This window comes from Mastomys coucha, unplaced genomic scaffold (genome assembly GCF_008632895.1).
Source record: "Mastomys coucha isolate ucsf_1 unplaced genomic scaffold, UCSF_Mcou_1 pScaffold12, whole genome shotgun sequence".
NCBI lineage: Eukaryota > Metazoa > Chordata > Mammalia > Rodentia > Muridae > Mastomys > Mastomys coucha.
In genome coordinates this window covers 1,683,044-1,697,769 of record NW_022196894.1, presented here as the reverse complement: position 1 = coordinate 1,697,769, position 14,726 = coordinate 1,683,044, and the positions used below count along the sequence as shown (strand labels likewise).

At 49.8% G+C, this 14,726-nt stretch overlaps 1 protein-coding gene across 2 annotated transcripts in view; it reads right to left on the bottom strand.

Moving 5' to 3' along the window:
* Positions 1–7,185, bottom strand: part of LOC116084598 — a 488,480-nt gene extending 481,295 nt beyond the window's left edge. For both annotated transcript variants that reach the window (XR_004116180.1, XM_031361675.1), the window contains exon 1: positions 6,901–7,185. Coding sequence is in view for 1 of the 2 variants with exons in the window: in XM_031361675.1 (XP_031217535.1) it covers positions 6,901–7,104 (204 nt within the window). In the remaining variant the exon portion in view is untranslated. The remainder of the gene's footprint in view (positions 1–6,900) is intronic.
* Positions 7,186–14,726: the final 7,541 nt, after the last annotated feature.

The following is a 14,726-nucleotide window of genomic DNA, read 5'->3' as shown; positions in this document are numbered from 1 at the left end:
TAACTAATAATAATAAAAACGAGCAAGAAGTCCTGTCTGTTTCAAGTGCATCTTCCGCCCAGGCAGCCTCACCAGTCACCTGGGGACTCCCCCAGGCCAGAATCTCTAGCCTACATTTCCCCTTGTTGCCCCAGCTGCCTGCATCTTCAGCCCCCACAACCTGCATCTCAGAACAAACTCAGCTGAGGGCCAAAGTCAAATTCTTGTTCTTTCTATCGTCCTGGAGGTCACCTCAGACCCTGCCTCTTTCTCACACCGTACCCTTTGCACAGGATCTCATGAAATGTTACCATAGATTCGCAGTTCCCACCGATCCCACCATCATCAAGGCCACCAACATCATCCCTGAGAGGCCCTGGCCCAGCCTGTAAGCTTTTCCCCTTCCTGTTCCTTGAGCTCCATGTCACGTGTACACAACAGAAAAGCAACTAATTTGTAACTTAGGTTAAAAATTATGAAGGCAAAGCCTAGTGTGGTGATACATACCTTTGATTTGAGTTCAAAGCCAGCCTGGTCTACACAGCAAGTTCCAGGCCAGTGAGAGTTACATAGTGAGACCTTATCTAAAACTAATAATAATAATTACAAAGACATGGGAAAGCAAGGGGGCTCAGTATTCCTATTGAGTCTGAGTATTCCTATTGAGTCTGCATTCCTAATGAGTGCAATGCCCAGAACACACACAGTGGTAGGAGAGAAACAACTCCTGCAGCTGTGCTCTGACCTCTACACGAGGGTGATGATACATCTATACACGCACACACACACACACACACACACAATGTATCAAAAGCAATATTCACAGAGGCATTTGCCTTTGGTCCGTTCTACCCCAGGCTGGCAGTACACAGCAGCTGCCATTTAACTATGCGATGATTACATACTTCTAAAATCAGTAGACCCAAAGCCAGCACAACCCTCTCCCTAAAACCTCTGCAAGTACAAGAGGTGTGTGCCTCCAGAAGGAACTAATAGTGGCGCTGTGTACCCCAAAACTCTTTCTGTCCCAGCTCAAAGGAATGCCCCTGTGCTGTGACTAAGACTGCACCCCAAACCTCTGTCCTTTAGGAGACTTAGGAGCTCCTTTCTGATTCCTACCTCTGCCCTGCACCCCATGGAAGCTCCCCACAACCTGCAGACACACCGTGTTCCAGTTGGTGGCCATGTCTCCAGGCAAGCCTGAGAGAGAGCATTGCCAGGGGAAAATCTCCACCGCAGGGAGATGGTTTCCATGGGGGAGGTCCATGGGGACCCAGAACCCCAGGTGTGGTCCAAATTCTCTGACACTAGCTGGTTCTGGAAGCCTTGGAAGGCAAGAACGTGAACAGTAGGCAACCTGCTCTGCTCACCCATGTCCCAGCCACCTGGAACCCCGGGAGGCAATCTGGGGCCTGGGAATCTCAAAGAGAAGCAGAAGGCAGAGATGACACCTGAATCCACCAGAAGGGTGAAGTGGGCAGAAATCCCCTCTGTACCCTGCCAGTGGATCCGAGAAGGGTAGGAGTTGGAATCACCTCCATCATGTTAAATAAAAAGAAAAGAAAGAAAATAAGATCGTGGGCCAGCGAGATGGCTCAGCACATAAAGGTAGGTGCTGCTTGTCACCAAGCCTGACAGCCTGAGCTCAATCTCCAGGATCCACATGGTAGGAGAGAAATGGTTCCCAGTGTGCATGCTATGACACACGTGCTCTAGGCATTCTCCCTCACCCCACCCCATCCCTCATTCTCTCTCTCTCTCTCTCTCTCTCTCTCTCTCTCTCTCTCTCTCTCTCTCTCTCTCTCTCTCTCTCCTCCCTCCCTCCCTCACTCCCTCTCAAAAACAAAATGCAATTTCAAACTCCCATTTAGGCCTTTCTCCTTCTTTTGTACCTCGCTGAGAGGGGCACCAAGCATGTCCCCTTCTCCTGTGATGATCTCAAGCCCCACATCTCCTCCCTCCGAGGTTTCCTGTGCTTAACTGTTGAGGAAGCTGAGACCCATGGCAGGCCTGCCAGCTTTTCAATGCCACATAGACAAGAGGCACAGCAGAGGCTGACACACAACACACCCTTATGTGCACCTCTGTCCCTGACACCATGCAGCCATTGAAATCAGACACACATTAGTTTTATCACAGTGATAGAAAAGTTGCTAAGGCATGGAAGGCCTGGGTTGCATCTCTCCAGCAAGCAAAACAGACACCACGGGCTGAGGAGATTGCTCAGTCAGTAATGTACTCACCTGGGACCCAAGTTTAACATCAAACCAGTGTCAGAAAGGGGGGCTGGAGAAATGGCTCAGCAGTTAAAGCACACTGGCTGCTCTTTCAGAGGATCCAAGTTCAAGACCCAGCATTCACATGGCAGCTCCCAACTAGGGGATCTGATGCCCTCCTCTGGCCTCCATGGGCACCAGGCATGCATGTGGTACACAGTCATACATGAGGCAAAACACCCAGAGAGAGAGAGAAAGAGAGAGAGAGAGAGAGAGAGAGAGAGAGAGAGAGAGAGAGAGAGAGAGAGAGAGAGAGAGATGGCAGTGGGTTTATAATTCCCAGCACTGAGGAAGCAAAGACAGGTGTATCCCTGGAGTTGGCAGGTCAGGCAATCTAGACCAATAAGAGATCCTGTGCAGGAAGAAAGTAAAGTGAATGGCAGCAGCTGAATGACCCTCAAGGTTGACCTCAAAAAATATGCATAGATACATGTATGTCCTCACATGAACATAAATAAGTGAAAGTATCCAACAGCCTTCAACTGCCTCCATTTTCTAGCAAGCTGTTGACAGGATATGGATATGTCCTGGATCTCTGGCCAGGACAGGATATGTTCTTGTTGTCTCCTGGACAGAGATCAGATCCAACACTGCTCACCCAGCAGCTCAGGACAGCCCTGACACCTCCACTAACAACAATCTGGATCTACGCCCAGAAGCAAACTGTAGGGAGGTGAGGGAGCCATGTCGCCTATCATCAGCAAAGATGGTATCTCAGGGTTTCTACTGCTGTGATAAAATACTGTGGGCAAAAGGAAGTTGGGGATGAAAGGGTTTGCTTCAGCTTCGAGTCTCAGAGTCCATCACGGAGAGAAGCCAGAGAAGGAACTCCAGGAAGGAACTGAAGCAAAGGGGAGGGGGAACTGCTCACTGACTTGCTCAGGCTCCTTTCTTATACAGCACAAGACCACCTGCCTAGGGATAGCACCACCCACAGAGCGTTGAGTCCTCCCACATCAATCATTGATCAAGAAAATGTCCCACACCACAGGCAATCTGATGGAGACTTTCTCAACTGAAGTCCCTCTTCCCAAATGATTCTGTCGTCAAAATGGCAAACAAAAAAGAAAAGACAAATGGAATGCCATAGTCTTGATGCACCCAGCATAGTCTTGAGGCACCTCCACCCAGCAATCCTGCTGACAGTTGGCAACCCTCCTGTTCTCATTCCACCCCACAAGAGATGGCTCAGCGGGTCCACTAAGGATTTGTGGGGGAGCAGGGCCTCAGTGAGTTATTACCCTTTAGAATTCAGTTCCACCCAGTGACAAACAGGAACTCTCTGCCCGATTGCCTGGTGCTGAAGAAGAGGAAGCAGGTAGGCAGCTCCCTAGAGAGGTTTTCCTCCCCTGCAGGAAGAGCCACAGGCTGCATATCACACTGGGATAGCTCTCCCCCTGGGGTTGGAGAAAGCAGGAGAAATGACGAGACTCCTGACCCCAAGAGGCAGGCAGCAGTATTTGTCTTTCTGAGGCTGGGTTGTGTGAACTGTAGATTTTAATAGTTATTTATGTATGTAAGTGGGGGCAGGTGTGGGAATAAGTCATAAAATTAGAGAGTGACCATTGTGGGGAGGAGGTAGTGGGGAAAGGGGGAGGGCAATAGAACACAAGTAACCAGAAAGCAGAAAGGAGATACTGAGGGGGGCAAGTAAAGTGAGGGGGTGGGGAAGAAGAGGAAAATGGGTGCATGAGTGTGCATGTGTATGTGTGTGTGCATGCACACCTCTGTGTGTATGTGTACATCTGTGTGCATGCATGCTTGAAAATGCCATAAGGAAACCTAATGCTTTATATGCTAACATAAAAATGTAAAAAAAAAAAAAATACGGTATAGAATAAATGGAAGAATAAATAAAACTAGAGAAAGAAGAGGTTAGAAGTAGTAAGAAGTCCTCTCCAAGCACACCAGAAAGATGTCATGATCAGGGGGCCTGTTGTGTTCCCTAAATGTCTCCTTTATCCAACCCCCACCCCAAAAACCAAAGCACAGCCAGGAAGCCACTCAGAGGAACAGCCAGTCACAGGGAAGCCTCCTCCACCAGATCACCAGGAGATGAGAAGGGACATTTTATCCATTTAAAAAAAATGTCTGGATGTAGCCTGATGGCCCAGCAGCTTTACAGAGAAGAGTCCACAGTGACCTGTCACTAAGGAACATGGAGGGTTGTGACACTCTCAACAAGCTAAACAGTCATTAAGAACAAAACCCTGGAAGAGTGCGGCTCTCTGCCTGGCCCAGCCTCTCAGAGCCATGGTGGAGACCAGGACTTTGCTACCCCAGGAAGGGGCCATGTCTCTTCAGCAACCCCTCACTCTCTGCTTCCCATCCCCATGCCTTCACACACACACACACACACACACACACACACACACACACACACACACACACACACACACACACACACACACACACACACACACACACGCACTCACACGCACACACACACACATACACACACACACACACACACATGCACTCACACGCACACACACACACACACATGCACTCACACGCACACACACATGCGCACATGCACACACTCGTGCACATACACATGCGTGCACACATGCACACACGCATGCATCCACACATGCACAGACACACGCACACAGACACACTCACACACACACATGCACGCACACGTGTGCACACACATGCACGCATGCACACACACGCACATACATACACACATACACGCACACACACATGCACGCACGCATTCACACACACACCTGCCCCAGCCTGCAAACATTCCCTGGATGACCAGATGACGCAAACACAGAATAGGAATTTGACACGTGTGACAGGCTGCCCGAGGCTCTGGGTGATCTTTAAACTAAAAGCAGGATGGTTTGCCCAGGGGGCCACGGGACCCCTAAAAAAAGAAGCTTATGACAAGTCCTGGGGGGGATCATTTATGTCTAGTTCCTGCATATTCCTTCAAACCTATCCCATAGGGTTCCTGCCACCCACCACCACACTCCTTACCAAAGACTCAGGGGAATTTCTGTTTTTGTAAATTTCTCTCAGATACACAAAATTCTTTTAACCAGAAAGCACTCAGTGGGGACACGCTGATGTCCCACCAAGAGCCAGTTCCTTAGGGTTGATGCTGGCACTAAATCACATTATTGAGCACACAGTATGTCGGAGTCACTCAAAGTGCATCTTCCAAAGAAGTCTTACCTATTCTCAGGAATAACACCACCATGAAACTGGGTCTATTGACACATCCTTTTTGCCCACCCAGATGCTACAGCTCAGAGAGGTTGTGTGATTTGCCCAAGGACACCCAGCTAAGGGCAGGCAGAGTATGCACTCAGCCTTGACAGCCTTCAAGGCATTCAACTGCCCTTGGTCGCTCCCATCGATGCTGGAATCCCACTCTTTAGCAGACTTCTGTCTCAAGGCAGGAAATGAAGGGGAAAGGGAAGTTCCCAGCCAGGAAGTGAAGGGCAAAGGGAAGTTCCCAGCCGCCAGGTTCATGACACTACACTGCCACTCTGCTTGAGACCAGGCACTGCCTTCCACTCCCTTCTAGGCCTTTCCACCAGAAAACTACTGTCCACAAGTATCATCTCCAGTGGGACCTCAGAGACCTGGCCCCGACTCTTCAGAGCGCAGTAGCATCCACAAGGACATGAGCATCAATACAAGAGCCAGCCTATGCAGGAACCACTGAGCTTCAAGGTGGCCAGCTGCCACCCAAATGACTCAGGAGGAAGGGACCGCTCCCCCGAGGGGCTCATCGGCAAGTCATCAAATTGGTAAGACAAGCTCAGCCAAGCAAACATGGGGAAAGCAAAGGGTTCAACCCCACTAATCATTAAAAACAGTCAAGGTGGCAGCGCCGGCAAGGACAGCAAGTACCTCCCAGCACAAGGTCTGCCGAATCACACCTGGGAGAGAGTCCAGAGCACGAGCAGAGACTTCGGAGGCCAAATGGTCTCCATCCCATTCGCACCCCAGAAGCGCAGTACACAGACACAACATTTACCCTTGGCTGCTAGGGACAGAGCCTGGTAGAAGTGCCAACGGATTCCAAGAACTTTGCCTGGCTGTCCCCGTCTGTGAGGCTAGGGAGAAGGATGTGGGGACTGGGGTGGAAGCCATGTGCCTTCTGTCCACACTTCCCAGGCGATGTGGAAGGGACTGGAAGGTGAGGGGCTGGTGACTAGTGCACACTGACTGCGGTCCCATTCTGAACACCGCCGCAGGGCATGATGAGCCCTGGCTCCAGAGACCCTCCCAAGGGGACAGTTTGCACAAACAGTGATGTCCCAAAGAGGCACCCCAACAGCCCTGACCATAATGGGAATGCCGGCTTAGAGCTGCTTAAAACAACCCCACATCTTTCTCCTTTGGGAGGCCTCTAGAACCCCCTTGCTCCCTTTAGGCAAGCCACAGAGTCCAGCTGGGACTGCTCCCCACCAGCCACACCTTGTGAGCTTATTAGGAAGTCAACAGCACATAAACACAGTTCTTGTCACCAAGCATCCGAGATCCCCGGGCGGTCCCTCCAAGCAAGCACAATGCGCCTGCAGGAGTTGCTTCCCAGTTACCAACTTCACCCAGGCGATGGCCCAGGATCCCTAGACCGCCGCAGCCCTGACCCACGTCCCAGCTGCCTGGGCTTACTTACACTTCTGCCTTCGCCACCTGTGTGGGCGTCGAGCTCGTCCCGGGCTGGACGCGGTGTCGTGGCTCCGTCCTGGGGCTCGCTTCCCGCTCGCAGCCCCAGCCTCAACCTCTTCTGCTCCGGAGCATCGTCCTCCCTGCTCTGTCGGCCCTCCCTGCCTCCTCTCAGCTTGTCTGCATCTTCAGGGCTGCCTGGGGGGCTTGCCATGGCTCCAGGTGGGGGCTCTCGATGCCTGGTCTTGGGAATAAGGAAAGAAGCAGGCGCCTCCCGCTGCAAGCGGCCTCGCGGTGGCAGTGGGGCTTCTGCGCTCGGACTCCGGGTCCGTGCCGGGCAGCTCTGTACAACTCTGCTGGGTCGCCACCGCCCTCTGCTGGCCATCATGGGCACAGCGTGTGGACGGGTCAATCCTGTGCGCCCACTAAAGCAGGTACCCAGTGGACAGCCATTGAGGCAAAGCCATGTCTCACCCAATGCCCTAGGAAGGAAAGTAGAGGAGGGATGCTCGAGGAGGTTGGGAGAAGACGGACAGCACAGTTACCCTTGTCTTTGGCTCTGTTTGTGTTTGGAATGGTTTGAAGCAGCCTAGGTGGAGAACTCTCAAGAAGAACATGTTCTGAGCAAAGGCTGGGCCTCTCCGCCTACACTTGGGGATGAGAGGCAAAGAAGCTGGAGGTCAACAGGTACACTCCCTTTCTTGTTTTCTGTCTCTCTCTCATTTAGTTGTTCTTGTTGTTCGTTTGGGGTGCTTGTTGTTTTTCCTGAGACAGGGTCTCACTATGTAGACCAGGCTGGCCTCAGACTCTGAGATATGGCTCTGCTTCCTGACCACTACTGGCTCTTTATTTTTTAATTCTAATTTTGTTTATTTATTCATGTATATGTGTGCACGTGAGCATGTGTGTGCATATGTGTGTGAATGTGTTTGTGTATGTGTGTTTGTGGGTATATATGTGAATGTGTGTGTGTGTGTGTGTATGTGTGTGTTTCCGCAAGCAGCAAGCACTTTTACCAGCTGAGCCTTGAGCCTTGATTGCTCTGGTTTAATTTAGTTTAGTTTAGTTTGGGTTAGGATTGAGGCAGGGTCTCTCCCTGAATCTGGAGCTTCCGGAGAAGCTAACTGGCTAGTCAGTGAGTTCTCAGACTAGACTGACCAAGGTCAGGTGGTCACCCAAGTCCAGCTCACAGTGGGTCCCCAACATTGTTCTGTGCCTTCCCTACAATGGCAATATGGGGAGCCCAACCCAGATTGTTTACCCTGTAAACATGTTGACATTGCTGGGGAAGAACACATCCTGTTTCCATCAGTCTCCAGCTTGCCAGCCCAGCCTAACAGCGTCCGCAGCCAGTGTCAAGTCCTTGTTTTGAAGCATCTGAAACCAAGGAGAAAGGAGAGTGAATCACACAGGACGAGGGCATGTCCGGAGATGGCTCAGTAGAGAATGCACAGGAAGCCCTGAGGACCTGAGTTCCCCTGAACCCATGCAAAGCCAGACTCAGTGGTGTGTACCTGTAATCCCAGCATGCCAGCAGTGAGATGGGAGGCAAGAACAGGAAACTCCAGAGAGGGCCATCTAGCCTGACACATGCTGTGGGGAACAAGAGGCCTTGTCTCAAACGTGATGGAAGGCAAGAACTGACACCCAAGGCTGTCCTGATTGCCACAAACACACCTTGGCACCCACATGCATGCACTCACACATAAACACGTACACATCACACACACACACACACACACACACACACACACACACACACATGAATATTGTATTGTATTCCCTGAAACTAGAATTACAGGCAGTTAGGAGCCAGCTGATGTGAGTGTAGGGAACCAAACTCAAGCCCTCTAGAAAAGAAGCAAACAGTCTTATCTTATTCACTGCCCCATCTTAGTAGAGCCCTGCATAGATTTTTTTTTAAATGCCATGAGGCCCCAACTGACCCTAGTTTTTCCACTGTGATCTATAGATGTGGCTTTTGTTCAAGCTGGCTAGCAGCAGCCTTCCTGGGGATGCACCCACAACTGACATGAACTACCCTCTCTGCTTAAACTCTGTAAGGACAGTGGCAGTGCAATCAGTGGTTCTTATTGCTGTTTTCTTAATTAATAATTTTTTTTGAGACAGGAACTCCTGATGTAGTAGGTCAGGAGGCCACTGACCTTGCAATCCTCCTGAACAATATCCAAGAAGCAGACTATGTTCGAAGTAGTTTCAAATTTATAGAAAAAAAAATGAACTGTGAGTCTCTCAAGCCCCTTTTCTCCCTCAGGCCCCTAACTATGTCATTAACGGTTGCCTTGGGGGAGCATGCTTGAAACAGCTGTGAGACAATATTGATACATTATGTTAAGGAAAGTCTATAACTAACCTCAGGGCTCTCTCCTGCAACGAGCGTTTGGACAGATTACCTGATCACAACCTAAGGGAGGAGGACCTGACTGGGTTCTTGCTTTGAAGGATATGGTCTCTCCTGGTGGGAAAGGGGAGGCAGCAGGCTGGATTCTCTCTTGACATCTTGAAGAAACTGGAAACAGAAAAACACGATAACTGGTTTTCCCCGCGCTCCCTTTTGATTCCGTTCCACAATCCCAGCCTGGAGTTGGGGGAGGGGGGTCCGTGGAGGGGTCACCACACTTAGGGTGGGTCTTCCCACTGGGTTGTCTCCGAAAAAAAATTCCTTGGAGGCACACTGAGGAGTGCCAGAGGCATTGGCTGCCCCACACAAGTTAACACCATAATCCCCACAACGTCGTCCTCCAGAAGTCCCCACCACCATGCTCTGGAACTCTCCTACACACAGCTTGCCTTGGGGGAACTCCACAGCTGCCCCTACTGCCAAGCCCTTAGCTGTGTCAGGGGTTGTTTGTGGCTGTCCTTTTACCACCCAGATTACCAAGTATTTTCATCTAAGAAATTAAAGTGACATGTTACCATGGGCCTGGCAGTGTAGGAAAACTCAGGAAACACTTAGATCAGACATCTCCGTGTAGAATAAATACATCAATAACAAGTAACAGCAAGGAACGTGGTAGGGGCGATGAACAATGATGAACCATTTGGAGGAAGACACACATCACTCCTGTGAAGGCGCATGCCCCCCCCCCCAAAAGTAGACCCTTCTAGATAGGATTCAAAGGGTTTGGTTCTTAGGCAGTTCAGGAGGTGTGGTGATGGGTTGGGGCTGAGATGGATCTGGAAAAGGGAAGGTGGAAAAAAGGCTTGTTAATGACGTTACCACCGAGGTACTACAAAGCTTCATCCAACTGGGAGGAAGAGAGCAGGCATCCCTTTACTTTGCCCCCTCCCAGAGGTGCAGGCATTTGGGTGGCCACCCATTTCCTTTCACCAGTCATATATACACAGAGACTCCTCCCGGAGGATGTGATGTCAAGTCTGTGTTGGGGAGGTGGTTCATCCGGAAAGATGCTTATGACGAAATCATGAGGACCTGAGTTTGATTTTTTTTCCACTTAAAAAATTACTGGGCATACAGTAGCATGTGCTCTTGATAACAGTGCTGGGAAGTGGAGACAAGCAGATCCATGGGGCTTGGTGGCCAGCTACTCTAACAAGCCAGTGAGACCGTCTCAAGGAAACAAGTTGGACAGTGTCTGAGGACTGATATCCAAAGTTGCCTTCTGGCCTACACACACACACACACACACACACACACACACACACACACACACGCACACGCACACGCACACGCACACGCACACGCACACGCACACGCACACGCACACGCACACGCACACGCACACGCACACGCACACGCACACGCACACGCACACACAAAACCACATCTGCATGTGCACCTATACACATATGTGCATATATACATGATAGGTAGGTAGATAGATAGATAGATAGATAGATAGATAGATAGATAGATAGATAGATAGGCAGATATCCGGGCCTTTCCACCAAAATGGAATCAGCAGCATGGAGAACTCCAGGCAGAAGAGACAACACGCATTGAAGTGAAGACATGGGACACACCAGCTACAAAGCCCATCCCAACAGTGGCCAAGATGGTTCCATCCAGACAACAGCCAGCAGGGGGGCATCAGGATATCAAAGGCTGAGGGGATGATTTCAAAGATGTTGGGTTCTCATCCTTCCATAGTGGGGCCTACAGAGCTGGCTTTGCTCAGCTAGTGTTCTACATGGAGAGCTCTGTTAGAGTCCTGCCTTTATCACTCTCAGGCTAATCACCTCAGGTAAGAGCAGTGACCTTGGGAAGCTTCCCCTATGCAATGGGACAGCAGCTGGATCCCAAGGATAACTGGGGAAATTGAGCCAAAATACTGCACAGCAAGCTGCCTGCCTGGCATGTACAGAGAAGGCTTCAGTCCTAGCACCTGTGGTTTTGTTTTTTTTTTTTTTTTTTAATAATTTCTTTTTTTTAAGATTTGTTTATTTCATGTATATGAGCAAACTGTAGCTGTCTTCAGACACACCAGAGAGGGCATCAGATCACATTAAAGATGGTTGTGAGCCATCATGTGGTTGCTGGGAATTGAACTCAGGACCTTCAGAAGAGCAGTCAGTGCTCTTAACCCCTGAGCCATCTCTCCAGCACCCTAGCCCTGTGTTTAGGTATCCTTAACCCACTTGCTTCTCTTATAAGAAAGGTAAACTCCACCCTGAGACTGAAAGAATGATGTGACAGTATTGAATGTCAACATGACAGGATCTAGACTCATCTAGAACACAAGCCGAAGGGTTCATCTATGGGGAAGTTTCTAGATTGCTTTAGTTGGGGTGAGAAGACCCTCCCTCCATCTGGATGGCTCCATACTAAGGGCTAACAGTCCTAGACAGAATAAAAGAGAGACACTGAGCTGAGCACCAGCATTCATCTGTCTGCTTCCCAACTGTGGGTACCATGTGACTAGCCACTATCTCTTCTCCCCCATGATGGCCTGGACCCTTGAACTGTAAACCAAAATAAACCCTTACTGCCTTACGTAGCTTTTGCCCATGTTTTGTCACAGCAGTGAGAAAGGTGACTGACACCGAGGGATCCAACATGCTGTCAAGGTGAGAGGGAAGGAGAACCCTTGTGGGTGAGACTGGGCACCATGCAAGAGGCAAGGAGCCCAGGGCCATGGCTGAGCCAGGCTTGGAGCACTATGCTCTGCTCTGACCACTTAATGGCCTGCTTTCCCTGCTGAAATGCTCCTTACAGACTTCTAGACATTTGGGCAAAGTGGAGAAAGAGCTAACAATGAAAACCACCTTTTCCCACAACACAGGTCTGAATTCTCAGCTGGGTCCCCCAGACTCCATTCAGATGACATAGTTCCTGTGCCCAACTCCCATCCAAGTTATATGGCTTTTGTCCCAAGGAGCTCAAGGTTCCCCGGCTTCCTTTCCAATGGAAAACCACAAAGGGATGCAGTGACCCCTGAGCCCACACATTCTTCAGACAAGTGCCCCTCAGTCCAAACAAGTACCTCCCAATGCTACATGAAAGTCACCAAGCATGGTCTCTGCTGTCAGCAACAGACTGAAAGGTCAGAACTCCAGTTATTCAGTGCTGTTGCCAGAAATTTCATCCTAAGTTTGGGGGACTGTGATGGTTTGGATGGGAATGGCCCTCAAAGGCTAATATATTCGAGTGTCTGGGTCCCAGTCAGGGGAGCTATTAGGTAGAGATTAGGAGGCATGTCACTTGGAATGGATTGTGCAGTTTCGAAAGTCTACACCATTCCCCGTGTGCTCTCTGCGTGTTTGTGAAACAGATGTAAGCTCTCAACTACTGCTCCAGCTCAACCCTGCCTGCTCCAGCTCAACCCTGCCTGCTCCAGCTCAACCCTGCCTGCTCCAGCTCAACCCTGCCTGCCTATTACCCTGCTCCCAGCCATGATGGCCATGGGCTTTACTACGCTCTGTAACTACAAACCCCAAGTCAATGTTTTCTTAGTTGTGGTCTCTTCACAGCAGAAGAACAGTAACTAGGGCAGGGGCAGGTGACTTGTTCCCCTGTGTCTTTGTTTATCTCCTCCTAGCTTCTGCCTCCCCTGGAATATGTGTCTATTTCTGTGGCTAGAGTTTGTGAACTACACGGAGACCTACAGCTGCTACCGGGACCATCTGAGAACCCTTCAGCACCCCAGCCAGATGGATGCAATTCTACCAGAGATTTAGTTTTGCGGGGAGGGGGGGATTAATTATCAAGATGCAAATGATAGGCTGGCTTGGTAGCACATGTCTGTAATCCCAGCACCTATGTGACTGAGGCAGGAGGATCAAATGTTTGGGGTCAGCTTAGGCAACACAGCAAGATCCTGTCTCAAACAAATAGAAGATAGAAGTGATATTCTATTGAGTTCAAAGACTCCAGTTTGAAAAGTACAGCTTTGCAGAGCCTTTTTTACTGTGGGTCATAACTGCGATCCTGCCTTTTGCTGAAGTTTAAGAGATTCGTATGTGGCATTTCTGCTGAGCTATGCCCTCAGACCCTCACTGAGGGGTTCTAAGCAGGGTGTTTCTTCCTCCTCATGATAATATGACCAGGCAGACACTTGCCAAGACCAAGGAACAGATGTGAAACCATGACCTCTGTCCACTTCCTACAGCTCTTCTTAAAGACATCCTGGGCTCAGAGACATTCATCTTGGTTATCCACATCTCTACCCGTCTTGTTCTGACTAAGTGGGCCTGTAAAGCCCCCCATTGTTTTCTCCCACGAGGTGCTGATTGCCACAAAAGCTTTTTAATACACACAGCAGCTCCCACAACCAAGACTAATCCTTGCCTTCTCCCAGAATGACTGCACCATAAATTGCAGCATTTAAGGGAAGAGCATTAAAGGCAGCACCCACGCAGCCTGATGTGTGAGAGACTTGGGAGACAGCTTCATACGGGGCTGCGGGGCAGATGGAGAATTAAAACAGGAGGTCCCAGAGAGAGATGATGCTCTGGGCTCAGGGAGTCCCACAGAAGATTCCAGCCAAGTCCTCCTCAGGACTCTTACATTTAAATGTAAAATGTATACACAGACACACACACACACACACACACACACACTCTTGGTCTGCAGGCAGGCTGTTTGGAGAGACTGTTAACCTTGTAGAAGTGGGATCTAGCTAGAGGAAGTAATTCTCTGGGAGCGGGTCTTAGGGATTCCAGCCTGAGCCTCTGCCTCCTGACCTGCACGCATGTGAGGGAGCAGTGCTGAGGATTCCTCTGCCACAGAGCTGCCTGCTGCCACACCTTCTCTGTTATGACGGATGGGAGCTTCAAACTGTGAGCCAAAATAAGGCTCTCCTCTCAAAAGTTGCTTCAGGGAAATACTTAATCACAACAAGAAAAAAGTAACCTACAAGCCTTCAGACTCACCATCTCAAGAGTATAGGTTCTATTTTTTCTAGAAAGTTCTCAGTAGTTCATCGTGTGAAAGATGAACATGAGTTCTCATGGGCAATGAGACAAAAATACACAATGGTTTCAGTTACATTTGCAAAACTCCACTCTCTGAGAGGGAACTGGGATTCTATACTCGAGTGTGTGTGTGTGCGTGTGTGTGTGTGTGTGTGTGTGTGAGTGTGTGTGCATGTATGCATGTGTGTGCATATGTGGACCCACATGATACATATGGTCAGTGCTGAGCATCTTCTTCAATTCTTCCCCATCTTAATTTTTGAAACAAGGTCTCTCACTGAATTTGATAGTTATTGGTTCACCTAGGCTGGCTGGCCAGCAAGCCCCAGGAATCCCTTAGTCTCTGCCTCCCCAGTTCAGGCATTACAGACACAACCCCTGCATTCAACTTTTATAGGATACTGGGGATTGAAGTCAGGTCCTCTTGCTTACAGAGCAAGC